This window comes from Hevea brasiliensis, chromosome 17, assembly GCF_030052815.1.
Source record: "Hevea brasiliensis isolate MT/VB/25A 57/8 chromosome 17, ASM3005281v1, whole genome shotgun sequence".
NCBI lineage: Eukaryota > Viridiplantae > Streptophyta > Magnoliopsida > Malpighiales > Euphorbiaceae > Hevea > Hevea brasiliensis.
The window spans coordinates 38,396,016-38,420,484 of NC_079509.1; the positions used below are offsets into that span (position 1 = coordinate 38,396,016).

Genomic DNA, 24,469 nt, shown 5'->3' on the forward strand with positions numbered 1-24,469 from the left:
CTTTTGTTTTCCCTGAAAATAAGCGGTGCCGAGGGTTAGAGAGCTACTAGCCTGCCTTCCATTCACATCTCATGGACATCAGATGAAGTTGAGGTAATTAGGCCAAGTGGACGACCTGAACCTTCTACAACCTCCGTCCCAGCTCGTGGTCAGGTGGCTCAATCCAAATGGGCCTCTACTTCGGGGAAAGAAAATCTCCCCCTGGATGAATTGCCATTGGTCCTTAAAGAAACTGACCTGCAGTCCATTAGTCAAGAGTATAACCTCCGAACCGACTCTTTTGAGCTTTTACGATGCCATAGCGATCTCCGAGCCGATCATTTCTTTGAAGAAAATGATGTGATCATGATGTATGAGGAGCAATTGAAGGCCAGACTTCAGTTTCCCTTAGACAGTTTCTTTAAGGCCGTTCTGAAGCTTCATCATGTAAGCGTTGCCCAAGTGCAGCCTAATTCATAGCGGATCCTGGTGGCTTTTAGAGGGTTATGCCGAGCCAAAAAGCTCGAGCCTAGAGCGAAGGTTTTTGCTAAGTTGCATAGGCTTTTTACCGACCTCCCCTCTTCGTTGAAGAATTGGAAGAACCTATTCTTTATATTGAGGAGCAAGATTCCGAACGGCTTTGAGGGTTTTCTACGCAGTTGGCAGTACCTGGTCCCCTCGACTCCAAAAAAGATCACTTTGAATAGAGACGAGGAGGCCATGGTAAAGGAATTGAAGGAGCAGGTGGCCACCCATAAGTATTCTTGCCCATATGCTGTAATGGCCGAATTGAGGTGGTGGCTGATGCAGATGATCGCCAATGAGGATGATGAACTGCAGCTCTCTGACCTCAGACCCGGGATCGGTATAACCTAAATCTTTAGCCTCCTGACTTAGGTGATCTCACTAACTGTTTTTCCATGCAGAAATGGCTGGAGGCGAAGGTGCAAAGGAGAGCTGCAAGCGAAAAAGAGAGGCCTCCCAGAAGGTACGAGAAATAAAGATCGTCGCGGCATCCCAAACACCAAGGCGACATTCATGAGAAGTGCCGGGCTCTTTGTCCCGTCCTTCGAAACAACCGCTCCAAGAGGTGGAGTCGCTCCTTCCCCTCCTCGATAAGAAGAATTGCCACCTCTACTGTTTCCTTAAGTGCTGAGGGAGGATCTTCTCAACCTGCTGTAAGGACCCTTTCCTGTGGTGCCTAGGTCCTCATTCACTCTTTAGAGAAGAACCGATCAGTTCGAGGGAATCCGAGCTTGGCCAAAATTCTGGGTGCCACCATATGCCTCCAGGATGATCGGAACAGGCTGACCCCAGATAGCCTTGATAATCTCTTAGCTCAGATGATGAGCTTGAGCATAGAGAGCATGGTGAACCAACACATAATCAGGGAAAAGGCTCATCTCCTGAGGCAAGAAATTCTAAAGGTAGTCCAGGACACTGCTTCCGCCCAAGCCCAAATTTCATCCGCCCAGGACTATATCACTGAGATTAAGGGTCGGATGAGATCTTATGAGGACAAGATAGCCAAACTGGAGCGGGAACTAAAAGAACCTCGGGCCCTTCGAACTGCCAATGTCACTCGCCTTACCGAAGAGATCAAAGTGAAAGAAAAAGAGGCTGTGACGAGGGAAGCTGGTGCCTATGTTAATGCACATGGCGATCTGCTGGCCGAGCTTGAAAGGCGTTATCCTAGGGAAAACTTTTCCTGGATGGTGGATCTTGCTCTTAGAGATGAAGAGGAGAGCGAAGAGGAGCCCGAGAGAGAGGGAAGGGATGAGAGAATTGATAATGTATCTGTGGAGCAGGCTGGGGGAGACCCTCCTGCCGAATGACTTGTAAATTTTTATTTTGAAATGAATTGAAGCCCTCTCTTTTGTTCAATTTCTTGATGAGATCGGAAAGCGTCCCAATTATATGAGTACTTGATTGTTTGAACGTATTAGAACATTAAAATTTAAACCAACTGTTAACCTAAGTATAAGAGATCGGAAAGACATCACTCGTAAGCATGAGATCAGACTAAGCCATGACCAAACACGAGGTAAAACTTTAGAACATTAGAATTGGAAAGACATAATTTGAATTCTTGAGGTCGGGATCATCATTAGACTGGACAGAAACCTTAACTTTATTTTAAGGAATATCTGGGACATTCAGGTAAGAAGCCCGATCCTAACATTAGTTAAATGAATTTCCACAATATTTGTAAAGAGAGATCGGAGGGAAGACTAGATGGTCCGAAGACCCATCATTGATTCGAACCCATCTGATAAGAGATCGGAAAACAATTAACTAAGTGTGGGATCAGTTTATTTCATGGTCGAGTAATCGATGTGTTCAGAAAAGTCATTTGTGATCGAAGGACGTCTGCTGAGAGCGGCTTATAAAGTCAATTTTAAAGTCCCTTGACGTCAGTGATCGGCCAAAATATAGTGTCAACAAGCAGTATATAGGCAGTAAAAAGGAGAGGAAATTCCAAGGATTTGTCAAGCTCAAGTATAGGTAAGTGCTCATTTCCTCTCCCTTTCTTCACTAATGTTTGTCTTGGTGTTGAGATAAGTTGATTTGTTAAAGAAATTGAAAGTTTTGATGAATATGGATAAAGCTCCAAATCAGCAACCATGGAATCTCAAGGTTAATGAATTGTTTCTTCATGTAAATGGTGATTTGAGGTGTTAATTTAAGTTCTTGAATGTATAGGAGTGATTTACCATGTATATAGTTTGAATTGTAAGTTTGTAAATTAAAAATGGAAGCTTGATGTGTATATGTAACTTGGGCAGCCTTATGGTGAAGTTGGAAGTGTTTAATTACATGGAATGGTTTGTTAAATTATGGTACTAAAAGTGGCATAATATGTGTATGATTTAGTAGTGAATATATATGTAATTTGATGATGGAAGTTATATGTAATGGTTATGAGTATTATGTGGATATATTATGTAGAATTGGATATTGTGAAATGGAAATATAATTGGTGCATTATCAATTAGTTATATTCTACCCAAAGTAAATATAATGTAAAGTGAAGAATGGTTGTGATATGATACCAATGCAGAATTAGGTTTGGGAAGTGAAGTATGGCTAGTTGAATGTGTGATTGGTTGGTGCTTTAAAAATGCATTAAGGGCAATATGTATTTTAGGTTATAAATGGAATTGTGTGACTCCAATTGGTATGAGGCCAATTGGAGGTGAAACTACGCACAAAATGTGCCAACTTTCATGAAGAAAGCATACCTAAATTCTATCCAGAAAGTGACATGAAAACTGACCAAATCCGGATTGGTAACATTTCAAACCTGAAAATTGACCATTTGAATAACAGTCAGTCTTTTGGCAATAACTCACTCAAAACAGGTCCAAATGACCTGAAATTTATATGGTTGGAAAGCTTAGATATAGGGCTACAATTTTGGTTAAGACCACCAAACCCAGAAATGACAATAAGCAAGTCAAAATGCTTGCACAAGTTCAGGTATAAAACCTGCCAGAATTAGAAGTGACCTAAAAATGACATAAGTTTGCCATTTTAGTGTAACCTGTCCAGCATTGGTAAAATGACCATAACTTGGTCTAGTAAACTCCAAATGACCTAAAATTTGTGGCAAAAGTTCACTAAGACATAGACTTACAAGTTTGTAATTCTGACCAGAACTCAGAAACTAAGGGAACTAGGTCATCCGGCTAGGTTAAAACAACATACCAAAATTCGATAAATTGCAATAAAATGCAATACACTTGAAAATGAAATTGGTAACATATACCAACACTAAAGGACTATAAAATGTGACATATTGGTAACATTAGAATTGACTCACTTAGAGTGCATCAAAGGTCAACATTATAGGTTGATTAATAAAAGCAATAGTATTAAATAAATTTAATTATTGAACCTTATTATTAGAAACAATTAAAATGAGTACTGAAACACTTTAAATTGTGTGTTTCAGTTAGCAAAGACTCAGAGAAGGGGAAAGAATCACTGAGTTAAGGTCAAGATGCTACTTATCAGAGTTTGTGCACAACAGTTATTTCTTTTGAATTTTCAATTGAAATAAATTATGACAATTTGTATGTTATTGCTTAAATTGTGGAAAAATTATTTGAATGGAATTTGATGGATACTTACTGCTTGAAAAATATTGTATATGGTTTGAAATCACAGCTATCATGTATATTTGATTGAATTCCTCGCTAGCTTGTTTAGTGAGATGAACTGGCTTTGAATTCCCTCTCTAGCTGAAGTGTTGAGGTGTGTGTCAGTTGAGGACGAATAGGATGAGTACTCATATAATTGCTAGCTAGCTATGTTATTCTTCATTAGCCATTGGCTTTTGAGACGAATTGGACTTTGGAATCATGATTAAGTTGTGTGTGTAACTTATTGATATTCATTGAGACATTATGAAATAGAGTTTAATTCTTTATGACATTCTCTATCTTTTGAATTTAACTATGATTTTAAGTATCCACAGTTTATATGATTTATGGTTTATGGTTTTAAATTACATTTTCTTAATGTTGTGCACCACTAAAACATTGGCTCAGCGATAGCTTTTTCATTGCTATCGCAGGTAGACAGACAGACAGAGCAACAGAATAGGCTGCTTGTGCTACATTTTGGGATTTTGCCGGGTATATTGAGTATACCACCTCCTTGTAATTTTTGTTGTAATGTATGTGAACTATATGTATATATTGTACTTGGTCTTGAGTAGTTGTAAACTAAAGTTATAAATTATTTTGGCCTGTAAAAATATTGTATTGTACTTCTCTCATCTCAGCTTTTGAAATACTCATTTATTCTGCACTTTATCTTTGGAATTGCTAAAAATGATATTGAATTAAGTTTGAACTGTGTTGAGGACACTGATTTGAGTTGAGTCATATTGGAGTTTGAGATTGAACAAATATATTGGAAGTGCTTTTTACAAGTTATTGAAGAACTGTTTTGCTCCAAATACAGACGGTACTCTGTCGAAATTTTTACAAAAATTATTGATACTTCAGATTTGTTATTTGGTTTCACTTCAGTTAAAAAAAAATTTAACACCTGTCAAAAGTGCTCACCACTGTAAAAAGAAATAAGAAAAGGTTTAAAATCCCTTGTAGTGTATTTAATGGGTTATCAGTAGACGAAGTTTGGTAATTCATTAAGTATACTACGGGATCATGTTATGCCTTACGGAGGGGTAAGGTGTGACATATCATGCTCCTTCCACTTGTCCAAGGTGTCATGTTCCTCTTGAGTGGCCTCTGGAGGTAAGGAACCAGGAACCTTTGAGTCTAGAACCTATCCAATACGTTCTAGGTTCAGGACAAGTTTTAAATTTCTTAGCCAATCAGAAAGATTAGGTCCTGTCAACCTATTGTGATCAAGTATGCTCGCAAGTATATTGGATGGTGGTGGTTGTTGTGTGCTCATTAATAACTGTAGAAAATAACTATAGAAAATAACTAGATTAATTAGTAAATGTATCAAGTAATTAACCAAAATAATTATGATCTTTTAATCAAGTTGGTCCTCCCACTAACTTGGCGAATCCTACACTTCTAAAGTAGGAAACAAAAATCCTAGTTGGATGGATTTCTAGTGGGTGATTGAATTCTTATAGTCTTATTGATCATCCTCAGGCACGTCCATTATTGTAATTACAATAAACTATAAGTGAGCAACTCCTTGCCCATCACATCTCATGTGAGGTTCAATCATTTATCTAGCCCCTAATGCTCAAAATCTCAGGCACATTCATTATTGATTTATGTTACATTAGTTAAGTTGATCCCATTAAGCCAGTAAATATGCAAATAATTTTAATGTCCTCAGGTACATCCATTATTGGCCATCAACTATTTACATATTTACAATATCTCATGCTTAACAATTATCTTAAAGAAAATCTCTTAAATTAAATGCATCACATGCAAGTATTTAAAATTTCTTAAAATAATTGCCTCAATGAAGGGCCCATGATATAATTACTTTAATTATACCATTTCCAACTTAATCATTTGTTTGGAAGATTTAGTAGTCGACTTAATTATTATTATGGTCTCACTTTGCACATTATCCAATTAGCATGCATATATCATATACTTGCATACATTCCCATACATCTCATGCATACATGGATAAATAATTAATATGGTATGATTATGGACTTTCTAAAAGATTCAATTTTGAGCCACCAAGAATTGAATCAGGGTATTCCTAGGTGTATTTCATTCATTCGTTTTACAAGAGTTGCTGAAGGAGTACATAATCAACACTTGATCTTGATTTCCTCCCACTGGTCCCACCAATGCTCTTGACCTCCTTGATCTTCTTGCAATCCAATTACATTGTAATCCTTGCCATACCAAGGCAAATTTACAAGACTATGGACTTTAAAGTCCTCAAATAAATGAAATTACAACTCAAATTATTACAACACTTATAATACATGCCACTAAAATAAAATTAATTATTTTATAACCCAAAGAAAAATAAAAGAAATAAATCCAATCACATTGGTGATTAATTATTGTCCATGATCATCCATCATGCATATTAAAATTTAACAATTAAATAAAATATACATACTAAAAAAAATTAAATTGAATATCACATATTCAACTAAAAAAATTCAGATTTGAATCTCATTCAAATAAATTAAATTTAGAAACCTTTTTCCAAATTTAACTCTATGAAAACAATTTTTATAAATTAATTGTGTGATTAAAATTCCTAATTAAATAACTTAATTAGGTATGGGCCAAATAATGGGCCTTAAGATATACAACAATTGTATATAGAAGCCCAAACCCAAAGCCATGCGCACCTTTGGTGTACACAACCATGCAAGCCGCCACATATGAAGACCAACACCTTTATACCGCCACACATATGACAACCAAACAGCTTTAGATCAATCCAAATTTGATCCAATCACACAATTAAATCTCATATTCAATCCTAATGGCAAATATAGTGGCTCTGATACCAATTAAAGGAGCGGAAGCATGGTAATTGGTGAATTGGAGAATTGAATTTAAAAATTTTCTTCTAAAGTTTCATGCATCATACCACATCTCTTATATGCCTAATTAATTTCAATACCCAATTGCATATTAAAATACTTTTAATATGTATTAGGATCTATGTTTGTCTGTGAATTAACAAATTAATTCATTTAAACCCTAGTTTAAAAGAGGAGTTTGAGCACTAACCTCTTTGATGCACTATGGATGCAATTGGCACCTTTAGGAAGCACCTAGGACCCCAAGTGTTGTCCCTCTAGCTTGTCCACACCAAGATCACCAATGGGGAGCCCCCAAATCAGCTTCTCAAGCCTTACCAACCAATTATAATTTGGGTTTTTGCTTTTAGAGAGGTTGTATGTGTGTATAGGACACTAGAAATAATTTCTAGCAATTTTAATTCAAAGGAATTTGGGTTATTCTCCTTGAATTGATGAGAAAGCAAGAAGAGGAGAGGGAGAGAAAAGGTGCTGCCACACTTGAGACAAGAGAGAGTGTTATTTGTTTCTTCTTTTCTTTTCCCTTTTATAATTAAGTCAAGTAATCACTTAAACCCTTTGCCACATGTCACCACCACATTGCATCTTATTTTTAATTGGCTTAATCACATTAAGCCAAGTGTCAAAGCTAGACTTAATCTTGACTTTGATCACCTTGCATGATAGGAAGACAAATGGCAAACTTATATGATGCCATGTGTCACCATCTCATGTGTCACATGTCACCATGTGAAATGACTAAATTACCCTTATGTTGTAATTTTGAGTTCTCAACCCAAAATCCTTATTTATCATCTTCTAATCAATTTATATCAAATATAAATTAATTAATCTCTATTAATTAATTTTTCATAATTAAATTCATATTTAAACACGTTAAATATAAATTTAACTTATACTATACATCCAATAACCTAGATTTGGTTTCAACCCATGCTAGGGACTTTATAATCTCATTGCAAATCAAATCTATTTAATTAATTAATTAAACTCTTTAATTAATCAATTAAATCACATTTTACTTAGTGATTAACTTGTGTATGTGTGTGACTCACTAGGCTCATCACTAATTAGCAATGAGATATGATATCAACTTTTAATATCATAAGAACTCTTTCTTACCATGAAGGATTTCTCTAAATCATTTTAGGCTTCTCATAGACCATGGTTGACACCTATCATAGCCTGCCATGGCCATCCAATCAATAACAAGGAATACCTTTTATGTAAATGGAAAAGTGAAATTGCCTTTTATTAATAAAATATGTATAAGATAAATACTAAATGATATGCTCTAGGGCATACTACTAACAGAAAGAATGATAACAAAATGATGAAATAATGAAAACCTTGAATTGCTAATGATAATAAACTAGCCCAAGTATGCCTAGACAGTAGTGCATGAGTTGGATAGATTGGCATGCCAAGAAGGGACGAGATTAGCAGTAATGCCTATGACTTCTATGCCCAGATATCATTGGTCGACACCGAGTGTCTGATATGGTTATCCCTTATTCATGATTTCTTTAAATAATCATTGGCAGGCACCGAGTGTTTGATATGATTATTCTCATGGCTTTTATGCCCAATTATATTACATACCCGATAGGCACCGATGTGTCCGACGGTATGACAACCCGAGGCATTGAGTGTCCAACGCCAATGAAACTCGCGTATCTAGTTCAAACAATCCTGTTAAAGGTTACTTTGGGCACTAAAGTAAATTAAGAAAGTTGAATATCAAAATAAAGAAAAGGAAAGATCCTATGAAAATAAATATTCCAAAAGATCGTAAAAATATGAAAATACGAGGAAATGAGAGAAAAATATTGTGAAAGGTATTCAAAATCATTATGTAGTTAAACAAATGAAATGACTACAAAATTTTGATATTATAAATTCTATATTCTTTTAAATGATTTATGAATATTCAAATGTGCAGTTTCCTTATTTCACACAAGCATGAAAATTATTATTATTATTTTTTTTTGTATATTATACCTTTATTATGTTAGTGCACCACTAAGCAGAAATGCTTAGCGCGATGGTTTCTCCTCGCACAGGTCCAGGCGATAGGACCTAATAGACTTGGGATAGAGATTTTGGACTAATCTACAGTAGTGGTTATTATCACCTCCCACATCATTCTGGTAGAGATCATTGGCCCATAATAGTGCAAGATCATGCTTATTGTAATTAAATACAAAGTTTATAATTAAATTTTGAAATGTATGATAAATGTATACATTTTGTAAATGAATGTAATGAAGAAAATTTTATGTATAGAAATAGATGTGATTAGAAAAGGAAATATGAATTGGATGTTGAAATTGTTATATATTTGAGACTTTTCAATATGGCTTATTTTAACAGAACAATTCTTTAACAGGTAGAACATTAAAAATATGGGGAAACTCTTGCAGTTTCCATTTAAAATTTTCTTGATTAAATTATGATGGAATTAAATTAATCATCCATTCAATAAGATAAGATTAGGTGCTTCGGCACAGAATGTGGCATTCCTTTGCTCAACTACATTATAGATCGATAAGGGGTTATTACACTAATAAGGAAGATCAATACCTTTTGTGAGCTTTTGAGCCTATGATTGAAACTTCAATATCAATCTATTTCTTTATTGTGTGGATATTCATTCCTTGATTATATATCTCCAGAACTTGCTTTAAATCTTTTTAAGATTACATGGATATATGCATGCATTTAAGTGATAAAGGCAAATTAGGTGTAACCACTTGAGCTTAAATTGTCAACCTTTTAACAACAAAAAGTAGCCCCTTTAGTGAGCCAATTTTGTGCCTACATTATTCCTATTCTTTGTGATTGAGCCACATTATAAACCTTAGCCAATAAACAAGTGTTTCTACCCTAATCATAGGATTAATAGAGCTTTTGAAACTTTTTGAATGGGTTTTGGATGGAATGTTTGTAAAAGTGGTAGTGAATTGGGAATATGAGTTTCAAAATATACAATTGAAAATTTTGTGCCTACATTATTCCTATTCTTTGTGATTGAGCCACATTATAAACCTTAGCCTATAAACAAGTGTTTCTACCCTAATCATAGGATTAATAGAGCCTTTAAAACTTTTGAATGGGTTTTGGATGGAATGTTTGTAAAAGTGGTAGTGAATTGGGAATATGAGTTTGAAAATATACAGTTGATGTGCTTGTGACTTAAAAAGTAAAGTGAAAAGTATGGATTGAAATGCAAAAAGTTCAACAAAAAAAAAAGAAATAAAAAGGTGAATTTGCATTCATTCTTATAATGAGAGGACATCAATTGTTATAATTTTTGTTATTAAAAAGGAGCGAAAAAGAAAGTTGAAGCTAGAAAAGAGCTTATTTGTAATGTGATGAATTCTAGTTGGTATTTATTTAATGTTGTGAATTCATAAGTTTTTGATGCTTTATTAATTTCTTTAGAATGTTGTGAATTCATAAGTTTTTGATGCTTTATTAGTTTCTTTAGCTCTTTAACTTAATATATCCTTTGTTGCATACCTTGTCCCTAGCCTCATTACAACTAAATGAAAGATCTTCTGATTTGTGATATGCATATAATCAAATTAGTGCATATTAGATGGACAAGCAAGCTTATGGTAGTGCATTTTCATTGAATTGAATTTAAAAGTAAACACAATGCCTAGACACATGAGAGATAAAGTGATTATTCTACCATATGAGGATTTACTAGGTCATGCTTTGCTTTTTGATGAGATTGTTATATTAAGTTCTAATGTTTGTTAAGTAAATATGTTTATGACACTTTGAGAGCTTGGCTTTGTTCATGCTTATCATGTGTTTGGTTCAGATATTTATGGGAAGATTAGATAGAGCCAATGTTTTAGATTTTAGTTAGTTTTGATCGAGGATGACCAAAAGCTAAATGTGGGGGAATTTGATAGTTACTTAAAATGTCATATCTTTATCATTGCATACTTAGTCTTTTGAGTTCGTTTCTTATTCAATTAGCTTGTTAATACTTACTTTTATATTATTAGGTGTTTACAAGAGCATGTAAGAGCTTATGAAACATAAAGAGGTGAATTAAGAACAAAAAGAAATAAAAACACACATTAAGTAATTTAAGGTAAAAGGAGCTGCGCTTTTGATGAGGACTTAGCCAATGACAAAATGGGCTTAGAGGTATCTTATTCATGGTATTTGGAGGCTAATGGTGAAAAACGAATAGATTTAAACATCAATTCATGTTGAGCTTCTTTGGACAGTCTTAATAGAGCTTATATGTGATTCACTATTAAGAGTATGAATCTAACCTTGTAGGCTTAAATGGACCTTAGTTGATATATTTTAAGGTGATATATGAAAAATGAGAGCAATTGGGTCAGATTACATTGAGGGTCACATGTTAAGTATGTTTGAGCTCTTTATGGTTAGTTATGTGAAACCAGGAGTTAATGCCTTAATAGGTAGGTTTAATTATTTTATTGAAGACACAAAATAAATAAAATAGAGGTGTAAAGGTCCTTAAGGTCATGCAAGTACTAGATCTATACAAAAAGAGTTGTTTTTAACTTATTTTTCTACTTTAACTAGGATTCTTGAGAGAGTTTTAAGTTAGAATGCAACTAGAGCTTTCAAATTATATCTGGAGTCTTAGTTAACCTACATAGATGAATTTTTTCAATTTTCTTCTACTCATAGTGGCAAAATTCCCTCTTTGTGCATTTAAAGACTGTTTGATCTAGTAGCTAGTGTGATTTCTTCTTCTTCTTTTGGCTTGTGGAGCGCTTCTACATCCTTTAGAGTGTGTAGCATCATCATCAACATCATATCTAAGTTGTTCAAATTACTTCTAAAAGGGGCAGCATGCTTTTCTCTCTTTTTTTATTAATTTGTTTATGTTTAATGTTCTTAGTTATATGTGAGTAGTTTTGTAATTCAATAAGGAGATAGTTGAAGCCATAGAACATGTTACCATGAAACTTTGATTTGAGTTTAATAAAATCTAGATTTGTCCTCCATTCACTTGTCTTTTGGTTTATGTTATGAATGTTGAATGTGTAACACCCCAAAAATTTTAAATTTTATTATTTTATGAGTAATATTGATATTTTAATTATTTAAATTTTAAGAAAATTATTTGAGATTTTTCGGATTTTAAAAATCGGGTTCGATTTTCTGAAAATATAAACTTTGATGATTTTTAAAAAATTAATTTAAAGACCACGTGGCAAAACTAAAAATATATTTGGAGTCTATGAATTTTTCTGATTTTTTTGGAATTTTTTCAGAATTTTTGGACCTCGTTTTCGGTCCCAAGGCAGAGTAAAAATTCAAAATTTTGTATCCTGAATCGAACCGGCCGAATCAAACCAGACCGGATCGGACCGGTCGAATCGGACCGGCCTTTTCTTTTTCTTCCTTCTTCTCCCCACGCGCGTCCCGACCCTCCTCTCTTCCTCTCCCGTTTTCTCTCTCCTCCCTCCTCCCCTTGCCGCGCCGCCACCTCCCTTGCCACCCCAGCTCGCCAGCGCCCACCCCCAGCCATCCCAGCCTACCGGCCGCCGCCTGGAACGCCGGAAAACGACGCCCGAAGTGGAGCAACGCGACCGCGCGATCATTCGTCTTCCCGGCCAAAATTCAGCTGATCCGGCCACCAATTGGACCGGGTCTTGTGTCTAAAATCATCTACTCGTCGAGAGCTTTCCATAGACACCAATAACACCGAAATCCATTGAGCGGTTTGTCCAATTTTGCCCGAGAAGTTTTAGCCCATTTTGACTTTTGGGCTAGATTTCTCACAAACCGTAAACCCCACGAGAAAACCGAGAGCACCAGAGCGCTCCACTCGTCGAGAGCTTCGCGGGGATAAATTTCAAAATTTTTCGACACCTTTTTTCGGTGGGTCCCACGGAACTTCACAGTATTTTTTCGAGCATTAAATGAGCTTAGAAAATTCCGTAAAAATTTTATACTAACCCCCGTGTTGTGGGCTTCGTGTAGGTATCCTCAATTCGCGGAAATTCGACAGTTGTCCGGGTCTGTGAATTTCCGGCCAGACAGACCCGCTACCGGAAAAGTCTCCGAATTGGATTGAGGCTTTGGCTACCCCCCCCCCATTGTCAGACGTCCCGAGCGCGTCTCCAAAGTCAGAATCGACAAAGGTAAACCCGAACCTTGCTTTTTCGTAATTTTCTAGTGCTTAAATAGGATTAAAAATTCATAAAATATTCGTGGTAGCTCAGAAAATTATGATTCTTTTTGCAATAGCCTAGTAATATTGCTAAGGACCGCGGGGCAAAGTTTTAGAATTTTTACAGCTTATTTGGGCAGTTTTTGCAAAAATGATCAATTATAAAGACTAAATTGAAATTTTACATATTGTGATGGATGACTGATTTGATGGGCCCAGGAGGGGCTGTGTGATGTGATTGAGTTGTGGATATATGGATTGTGAATATAGAAGTGTGTTTTGAGCCCTTTTGCAGGTTGGGTAGGTCCTAGGTATAGGGGAGACTCTGCCGGATTTTCGGCACGACTTAGGACGTATTTGGTCTTTTCATGATTTGTATTGATTCAATTGTGTTAAATAATTGTAATGTAATTGTCAGGTAAGCCGGGACAGCCTTCTTCCTCCGCCTAGCTGCCACAGTGACCGTTGTCAAGTCTGTGAGTAAAATATTAATTTTAATTGTAATTTCACTATTATTATATGTTCAAGCATGCCCATGCATCACTTATATGCATATATCTATGTAGATAAACTTTAGGCATGATTTATGTTGCATTCATAACAATGAAAGTGCCATGTATGTTGTTGTGATAATTTGGAGCAGTGTGCGTGCGTTGGCGTGCGTGTGATGTGGTGTGGACTATGGATAGGACGGGTAGACATGGCTTGAGATCTTCACTGGGACCCGGTCCTTCGGGGTAGACACGGCTTGAGTTCTTCGCTGGGACCCCGATTTGGTTATTAAGTGGAAGTTCGAGTTGAGTTCTTCGCTGGCACAGTTGGAATTAAGAGAGCTGTATAGGGGATCAGCTCCCATATATATTATGATTGATATTACTGGGTGCGTGAGTGCTCCAAATTACCTTTTTGATGTTATGATGTGAAATTATTGCTGGTGTTGCATTTCACTCTACAGGGTGCATTAGTTTTAGATAGTTATAGAGATTATGGTTAAAATTGATATTTTACTCTCTAAGTCGAACGCTCACTCCTGTTTAATATTTTTTTAGGCTACAGGAGGATTTTATTGTGGTTAACATGCTTTTCTCCTTCGCAGGTTGTTTATCAATATTTGTGTAATTTTATTTATTCCTAGAATTTCTGCATGTGTTAGAAATATTTAATTGATTCGGGTCTGTAATATAAATTGTTATGTGGACCTGTAAAATTACTATATGCATGTTTGATGGATTGGATGAGGGAGCTGAGCTCTCATTTATTTTTATGCGGATATGAGTATGTGGAGGGTGAGCTGAGCTCCCCAATTGAGTATTTATTGTGTTTACAGGTCGGGTGAGTCAAAAACTCCCCGTTGAAAGGTCCATTTTATGGCCGGACTCTGTCCGGTTGATTTCTTGAAATTGGGCCCAAATGGACCTTAGAATTGGGTTAATGAATAGTTAGGCTTACTACGGGCCTCGGAGGCTTTAGGCTGGCCCAGGTCCTAGTGCCGGTCCGGCCCATAGGTTGGGTCGTGACAGAATGTATGGTTAGTTAGGGTGGTCAACTAATTAATTATGCATGAAAACATATTGCTAAGTTAAAATAATTTGAGTACATAATAGCTTTAATAATCTAACTACAAGTAGCACATAATGATTTATTTCATTATAAAGATGAGTTCCTAGGTAAAATGAACGATGCTCAATGAGTTTGTTACTTTGAATTGGGATATCTTTCTAATGATTAATGCTGCCATTAAACTTAATTATAAGTTGCTCTAGTATTAGATTGAGTGAGATGGCAAGGTATTAATTGTAGAGCACTTCCTAGTTAATCTAATGAAGTTGTTAACTTTTGTAACCAATTTACTCAATTGATTAAGTTTGCATCTTTAGTCATTGATTGATACATGTTACATGGTAGATACACCCTCTCTACTGAAATTGTTGCAATCTAGTTGTGTTGAGTATTCATAAGTGTCATTAGCCTTAGTTTATATTCTAGCATTCTTAGTCTAACTTTAGTAGCTTAGCGAATACAAATCAAAACCCCCTTTTACTTTACTTTGCATATTCAGTTTGATAAATTAGGTATTTATTTTATTTGTTTTAAGTTCCTTCGTTTTATTTGTGTCTCTAAGATTTGTTTTTTTTTTTTTTATTACATTTACTTATTCCCTATGGGACTGACCTCTGCTTATCCTATATGCAAGTGATTTAGGTAGAGTATTTTAATTGGTGCACTCGGCATACATCACACCCTGGGGAGTTCTTGGTTGAGGTTGCCTCTTGAGCTCCCAAGCTCTTGGATGTAGAGTTTAACTCCTCTATTTTCTTGTTTGCATTTACTCATTCCCTGTGGGATCGACCTCTGCTTACCCTATATGCAAGTAGTTTAGGTAGAATATTTTTAATTGGTACATTTAACACGCATCACACCTCGGGGAGTTCTTGATTGAGGTTGTCCCTTGATCTCCCAAGGGCTCTTGGATGTAAAGTCAGACTTCTATGGCCTGGTGAATTGGTCATTGAACAATGTAGGAATTGAAAATTTTAACTTCTCTACTAAAAGTTGAATTACAATAGTAAGTTTGTTCAAGATTTGATCACTTTTATCCAACCCCCTGTCAAAGTTTTTCTTCAAAACCTTAGCAATGGATTGTGCATTAGTTTTTTCAACAACACTAACAAGAACTGACTCATCTTGTCTCTGTTTTAGATCAACAAATAAGGTATGCACAGTCTCTATTTGATAAGGACTTTGGACCTCTTCTCTTTGTGTAATTGGTCCTTTTTCGAATTAAACCTGGACATAGAGTCCCTCCTAGTCTTGAGACGCGACAGTGTCTTTACTTAGCAAGCTCCTTGTTTCCGATGGTCTTGAGGAACCTAAATAAAAATTTTTTCCAAAAAAAAAAGATAACAGAATAGATTGTCATTCTGTTATGAGTGCAAAAATAACAATCGATCCTATTAAATATACCAAAAATTGTTTAAAATTTTTGGTGAAAAATAGTGGTGTAGAATGTAAAATGTTGATGTAAGAATTTGTGAATTTAGTCTCACTAAGCGTGCCAAAAATTATTAAGAATAGTGGAAATTAGTGTGAAATGAGATCTTTAGTCCAACTGGACGTGCCAAAAAATTGTTTACTTTAAAAACAATTTGGCTGACAAACAATTTCAATACGAGCATGCCAGATACTAAGTATATCAACTATGGGATTACGCTTTCTAACTTTTGAATCAAATGATTGTGAGAACCGATTACACTAAATAAAACTTCATCTTTAAATGTAATGTGAGTGTAAATGATAACTGAAATTGAAAACTAAGACTGTATTGATTTCTGAAAGAAATTATAAGCCTTTTGAAAAGTAAAATGCAACAGCTTGAAAATTGAAGATTGCTTGGAATTAAAATTGACAATAAATGTAAAGGATAAATTGACTGCTAGAGTTTTAGATTGATTGAAATGTTGGAGTCATTGGATTGTTGATTTGTGTTGTTGATTGAGTTGTTTGGCTAGGTTGTCAGGCTTTTCATGTTGCTCTTCATCTAATATTGAAGAATCTGGAAGATAGTTGATGTAAGTTACCTAGCACCACTTAAAACTTGTGTTAACTCCCCACTTCATAGGTAACTTCTTCAAACTGCTTTCTTAGCTAACTATCTATCTGCTAACTCCTTAATATTTGTTTTCACCAATATTTATCTATTATTTTATCTCGGGCCTTTAATTAATTAAATCAATAGAATAAAATTAATTAAATTAATTTTACAAAAACTAATTTAATTAATTAATTAATTAGTAAAAAATTACTTTTTTTGGTGTAAACATATCAAAATGGTGCTGACATGGATTAATTATCTAATGATTGCCTTGTATGTGGCACTGTGCAAACTGTTTGTTTTTATTTTAAAATAAATTTTTTATTTTTATTTAATTAATATATATTATCATTATAATATTAAAAAAAAAAAAAAAACTTCAAAGACACTTCCCTTCTCCTGCATTCTCCTTACCCCAAGAATCCTTCCTTACCAACAACTCCCATTCTTTCGCCCCTTTTTACTCTTGCTAGTGACCACTATTACTATGTACAATAACCAATGAAGACTAGCAGCCACTATATAAAAAAATAAAATAAAATAAAAAGAATTAACTACCGACCGAATCAGTTGCTAATCGATTTAGCAACTGATTTAATTTGTTGTAATGAAGCTGGTTACAAATAGCAACTACTAACCAAATCAATTGCTAAATTAATGAAATTTTAAAAAATAAAATTTTTGCTAAAAAACTATCGGTTCCTAGTAGAAATTGATTAATAGCAACTGAAACATAATCAATTATAAAAAATTTGGTATATTTAATTTTGTAATTTTATAATCATTTTATAAATTAGTTACTATTTGTAACTAATTTGGTAATTTAAAAGTTGGCTCTAATTTAAAAAAAAATCAAATAAATAAAATTTTCAAAAAATTAATAAAATAATAAATTATTAATAAAAAAATTAGTACTAAAAATTAATATAAAAATACTATAAAAATACTAATAATAACTATTATAAAAAATGTTAACAAAAAAATAAATATAAAAAGATATTTATAAGACAAATTGCTAAAAAAAATAACCCCCCCCCCCACACACACACATATACAAATATAACAAAAAGTTACTAAAAATTAATACTACAAATAATTTATTAACAAAAAAAATATTGCACAAAAATTTTATTTTATGATAAAGAAAAATAAATTAAATAAAAAAGATGTTAAAGAAGAAAAGATGAAGAAAATAGATGAGAAAGAAAAGATGATGAAGAAAATAGATGAAAGAAAAGATGATGAAGAAAATAGATGACAAAGAAAAAGATGAAAAAACTATGTTATAAAGGAAAATATGATGAATAAAATAGATGAGAATAAAAAATATAATTAAAAAAATGAGAAAAAAGAGAAGAAATAGAAAAAAAAAAGAGTAGTAGAGAAAGAAAATGAGTAATAATTTATATAAGTAAATTAGCAACTGATTGTTAGTTACTAATTTCTTTTAAAAATTGAGCAGAAATTTTTTAGAGGAAAATTTTGTAACCGATTTACAATCAATTACAAAATCGGTTGCTAATAGCAATCCATTTCAATCGATTGTAAATTAAAATATAAAAAAAATTGTTGTTAGCAATCGAATAGCAAATCGATTGCAAATTAAAATAAAAAAAAATTGGGTGAAAATTTTTACAAGGAAACCAGTTCACAAACCAGTTGCAAATAAAAAAAATAATTAGGTGAAAATTTTTGAGAGAAAAATCGGTTGTAAAATCAGTTGCTAACAACAGATTCGCAAATCGATTGCAAATAAAAAAAATAAATAAATAATTAGACAAAAATTTTTAAGAGAAAATTTTAACAACCAATTAGCAATTTGTTACAAATATCGATTGCTATTAGCAACTAACAAGAAATTGATTGCAAATAACAATTGATTTTAACGACTAATTCTTGAATCGGTTGTTAAATTTTTAAAAATTAATTATTTTACTAAAAAAATCAAAATCACAAATCGGTTGTAAAATGAATTGCTATTAACAACCGATTTAACCATCAATTTTTGAATCGGTTGTTAAATTTTTAAAAATTAATTATTTTACCAAAACAAAAAGAAATCACAAATTAGTTGTAAAATTGATGGCTAATAACAACAAATTTCAATTAGTTGTAAAATTGACTATCTTCTTCAAATTTTCCTAAGAAACAAACATAACATTTCATTCTTTGATCATTTCCCTGCACTAGCTCCAAAAGCTGGGGAAGGCACCCATTAACTACCTGCCTCGACTTCTTTGCTCTATCCAGAATTTAAAAGGAAAAAAAATAGCCCAAATGAAGTATCCAAAACCCTTAAAAATCATAAAAAACATATCCAGAATGACGAATCAACAAATCTAGAAGATTCAATAGACACAAATTGAAAAACAAGCCAAGATTCTTGGGAGAATTATTACTGTGTAAAAGCCCTCTTCGGTCGTGATAACAAAACTTCAAGAGAAAGACATCATGAGGCGTTGCAGGTTGATGGAGTTCTGGACAATAATAAAAAAATCCTAGAAGATAAAGAGCAAGAATCATTTATGGGAGCAAGCCCCACATATACAAGTAAGTGTTGACAAACCACTATTTTGGTAATAGGTAGCCTAGTTCAGTGCGTAACCTGCCAATTTGATATTTAAACTCAAGATCCATAATTCTCAAGAGGTAGTAATTAAAAAAACAACTATATGTATACTGCAAGGCAAATCGCATAGATGCATGGATTTGCTCCTCAACCAAAATGAAGGTTTACTTCGATTTATAAAGATGAAATCGATTGAAGTAATTACTGTGGACTTTTTGAATGACTTTACTAGAAAGAACATACAAGACATCAGCAAGTTTTCAAAGCTGAAACGCATACTACTTCATTATGTGTTTTCCAACTCCTTACTTGAGTTCCATGTTACAATTTTACTTCATCTAAGGAATCCAAAGATGCATGTTGCACTTCTATGTGCCGCTCTTCTCAAAGCAACGAAAGCAAGGATCCCATCACTTTCTTTACCTCCAGATGCCATTAATTTCACATAGAACAGGATGCTCCAGAATGTCTACAATCTGTTTCAGAAAATACAAACATCATCAAGCCTTCCACCGAAGGAAGAAATTGATAGTTGTACAGTTAGCAAGAATCATAAAAGTCAACTTAAACCGTGAATAAGCGCACGAAGCATCCCACACTTGTGGGCTTTAGAGAGGACTGATTTACGCAACCTTACACCTATTTTGTAGAGAGGCTATTTCGATAAAAGTCAACTTTAAGGAATAAAAGAAGTTTGCTGGCCACAAAAACAGGGATATATAGACAACTGATTTCATCCCAGCCATTTACTTTTAAAGAACTAAGAAATTTCAAGTTCCTAGGAAGTTCTCAAGAGGTATATACTGTAAACCATTTCCAAGTTAGGAATAGGAAGTTCTAAGAAATTCAAGGAATGAAATCTAAGAAATTTAAGGAATAAAATTTACTTAAAAGTTTGAAGAATGATTTAGAATAGAGAGAATGGTAATTTTATCAAAAGTTGCCATCTTGAATTCTCTCAGAAAGAGTTTGGTTTTAAACTATGAAAACTGCTATATGCAATTTTGCGCCTTCAAATCAGGCAGAAAAATTAAATAAAAACAAAAATAGTTGAAACAACAGAAAACACTTGCTTTCAAATGTTTTAGCATATTTACATTTCCAAATTCCAAATTTTCTGCACTGATTTTGAAAACTTTGACAAAACAGGAACCACATGTCTCCATTCAGGTTCAGGAGGATTTGCAGTACATGTGCAGAGAAAATGCGTAAAAATATAACTATCGTATGAAGCAGGAATTTTTCTGACATTACAATCTAAAACACAGATCAATCAAGTCACTTTTCATTTTAGAAAAGCTATTTAAGACTACTTAATCAATTTAGAGGCCAAGGGGAGGTGGTGAGGAGAGAGAGATAAGTTAGTGGAATTGGATGTAATCTCACCAAGGGTGGCAAAAATGTTGAGCTATCTCAAGTAGCATCTGACCCAGGCTGCTTCTGAATATGGGGACAGCATTGCTGACGCAAATACAAAAAAGGTAAAATATATGTACATAACATCTGTGCGCTTTATAGCCCCAGCTGCTTCATCCACAATGACCATTTAACAGCTTCTAAGTATTTATCATTCTTTTGCAAAGCAGTAATCAAATTGGTGTAGGTTATCTTGTCAGGCTCTATCCCATTTTGTCTCATTTCCTTGACCAAATTGATGGCGTCTTCAATCATCCCAGCAATTCCATATGCCTTTATCAATGTGTTATAGCTGCACAAATCAGGCCCTGGTCCCCATTCTTTCAATTCTGTCAGCACCCCTGCTACTTCATCAATCCATCCTTGCTGTCCATAAATATTGATCATAATGTTGTATGTATGCTGGTCAGAATTACACCTTGATTGCTTCATTCTCTGTAAGACACATCTAAAACTCTCCATTTTACCTTCCTTTCCATATGCATCCAACATGCAATTGTAGCCTTCAAGGGAAACTGAAAAACCATCAAATTGCATTCTCTTTACGGTTGAAGCCATATTCTTGAAGTCTCTATTTTGTCCATATGCAGCTATCACAGTATTGTAAGAGATTACATCAACCAAGCCTCGTTTTCTAGCCATCCAGAATAATTTCCTAACCTTCTTGAATAACTTAGCTTTCCCATAAACATCCAGCATGGTATTGAAGGTTATAGTATTAGGAGAAAAGCCACGATGAAGCATCTCATTGAAAAGTCTGGAAAGTTCATCAACCGGTAGAGCACGAGCACAACAATTTATGATACAACTATACAATTCTTGATCCCAAACAACCTCACTTCTCAAGATTTTATAATACAGATCATTTAATTTGCTCATCATTCCACATCGTTGATAAATACGAAGCATGTCACGGAGTAGATAAATGTCTGGAATTATGTCTTTCTGCTTCTCCATTGTTTCAAGAACAGAACAAGCATCTTTCAAGGATCCAGCTTTGACATACATTCTTACAACAATGCTAAAGGAAATCATGTCTAAAGCAATTCCAGAAGATTTTAGTTGTAGATAGAGTTTCTCCCCTTCAGTAAATAGGCCAAGGGAACTGTAAATGTCAATCATAGTGCATGAGATGTGCAAGTTTGGCTTACCATTAGACTTGGGCATTTGATTGTATATCTTAACAGCATTCTCAAGATGCCCCAACTCCTTGCATGAGCAAATCAACAAATGATACAAGTTGTCCTCAAAAACTGGATCATTCCACTCTTTGTCCCCCAACACTTTTAAAGCATTATCGACCAAGCAATATTTCATATAAGCCATTACCAGAATGGAGCAAGAAGTCTGATTTACAAGAACGTGTTGATAGAAGGAACCTTTCAAAAGGAGAGGTACTTTACTAATCCTTCCAGCCCTCTCATATGATTTCAGTAGAGTGCCAAGAATCGAAGAATACTGGCATCCCATCTTCAGCATATCATCAAGAGTTCTCACAGCACCCTCTTCATCACCATGTTTGGCTTGTAAGTTTATTAGCGTATACAAGTTAGATGAGTTAGGCTTGAATCCCAACCGTTTGAGCTCTGAATAATACCATCCTGCCTCCTTATAATTGCCAGTTCGACCCCAACCCTCAATCATGGAACGATAAGTTGTTTCATCAGGCTCTAATCCAACATTCTGGATTTCCAAGAATAGGCGTTGAGCAGCAACCATGTTTGATAGCTTGCCATACCCAGTTAACAGCGTATTATAAGCAACAATATTGGGGGAAAACCCGGATTCTTGCATTGCAACCGACACCTGCTCAGCCTCTTCTAACTTGCCTTGCTGACTATAAGCATTAACCAACACCAACCAATTCTCCAAATTCAATGCCACTTTATCTTCTCTCATTAAGCCAATAACTTCTTCTGCTTTGTCATACAATCTTAAACGAGTATAAATAGTAATCATGGCAGAGTATGCAGACTGACATATAATTCTGAAACTCCTCATTTGGGAAAACACAAATTCTGCCTCCTCGACGTTCCAACCCTTTTGGAAAAGCCCCATGAGCATGCCAAAGGTGGCCATGTTGGGCTGCACACCAAGTTCCAACATCATTCGAAACCATTTCCCACCCAGCTCCATAAGCCTCCGTTTAGAACAAACATAAATTAGCGTGTTAAAAACCCGAAAATCTAGCGCAGTACCAAAGCTACCACTCACTTCTCTAATCATCCTCTCTGCAAAATCCCAATCTTCTCTACTGCCCAACACTCGAAGAATCGCATTATAAGCATCCAAATTCTCTTCTAGCTTCCCATTACTCTTCATCCACTCAAAGAACCTCAAAGTTTTACTTTCACAACTACACCTCTCAAGCTTTTTCAAAATAAAATTACATTGTTCTAAGCTCAAGTTAGAGTGAATAACAGAGTAATTAACATCCAATTCAGTATCATGCACAAAAAATTCCTCTCTTTCTTCTCGACTACTATTCCTTTTGTTATTAAACTTAAATCCCACTTGTCTTTTCCTCCCTTTCTTCGCACCCCTATAATTTTTCCTGATTTCACGTTTCGAATCCGGGTTCCGCTCAATCAAATCATGATTTAAGTTTTTATGGACCAAATCGCGTGATGTGGATAAAACAGCATCACTCTCAGACAATTCAGTTTCAATCCGAGAGACTTTAACAGGACTGAATCTACTCAAAATGGTAATTAAGCAAGCTTTAGACGAGGGAATGCAATTAGAAATGGAAAAAGGTGAGATATGAGAGGGCAATTGGAGTGGGTTTTTAGAGAAATTGGACTTGTTTGCATCCAAAGAAATGGATAATCTGAGAAAGGCCATGGTTGAGAGTGGATTCAAATAAAGATTCTGGCATTTATTTAGAAGTAAAGACAAGAAAAATCAAGAGAGAGGGCTAAGTGTGGCATACCTTGGGGAGGTTGTTGGGAGAGATAATGGAAGCTGAAGCATTGGAGGAAAACAACTGAGTTTTAGATTTTTATTTATTTATTTATTTATTTATTTATTTTCTGCTTCCTAGATACAGCGACTCGACCAGAAAGGAGGAGACTACTTGACGACAGTTAAGTTTACTGATTACTATTTTCTGGTTAAATTATACCAACCGTCCTCCAACTTAGAGAATAATTTTAATTTCATCCTTTAACTTTATTTTATTAAAAAAAAAATCATAACTTATTTTTCATTTCAAAGAAAGCCTTTCTCATAAGAATTTGATGAGAGTTCCAACAAAATGCATTGTCTAAATTGACTTTTTTAAATAAAAATATGCCGCAACAATGGCTTTGTTTTCTAAACATAACTCAAGCTCTAAAAAATTAAGAGGAATCCTTGGTGAAAAGATTACAGTTAGTATCAATATAGTATTGAAGCATGACAAATGCCAAGAAAACAAAGAGCATTGAATTATCTGCTCAGAGCCAGGCAATCAATATAGCACTGTTTAAACTAGCATTATCTGCAATCAATTATCTAAGACAACACACACAAGGCATCATGCAAAGATCTTTCTGCCTCATCAAGCACATGATGGCTTGCACCTCTTACCACAATAGCACAAGCCTAACCCATTGCAAATCTAGAAAAATGTATCAACTTGTCCTCACCAATGATGATTTCCTCAAAAACTTGCAGCGCCCAAGCTTAACTAACTCAAGATTATCGAAGGTTGATGCAATTTCACTACCA

At 34.5% G+C, this 24,469-nt stretch overlaps 1 protein-coding gene across 1 annotated transcript; it reads right to left on the reverse strand.

The window, feature by feature from the left end:
• Positions 1–19,481: 19,481 nt before the first annotated feature.
• Positions 19,482–23,804, reverse strand: LOC110657647 (pentatricopeptide repeat-containing protein At4g30825, chloroplastic). The gene is made up of 2 exons (XM_021814962.2): positions 20,729–23,804; positions 19,482–19,818 (listed from the first exon to the last, which is right to left on the reverse strand). Exon 1 carries the CDS (start codon positions 23,600–23,602, stop codon positions 20,855–20,857), a length of 2,748 nt encoding a protein of 915 aa, XP_021670654.2. The 5' UTR covers positions 23,603–23,804; the 3' UTR covers positions 19,482–19,818; positions 20,729–20,854.
• Positions 23,805–24,469: the final 665 nt, after the last annotated feature.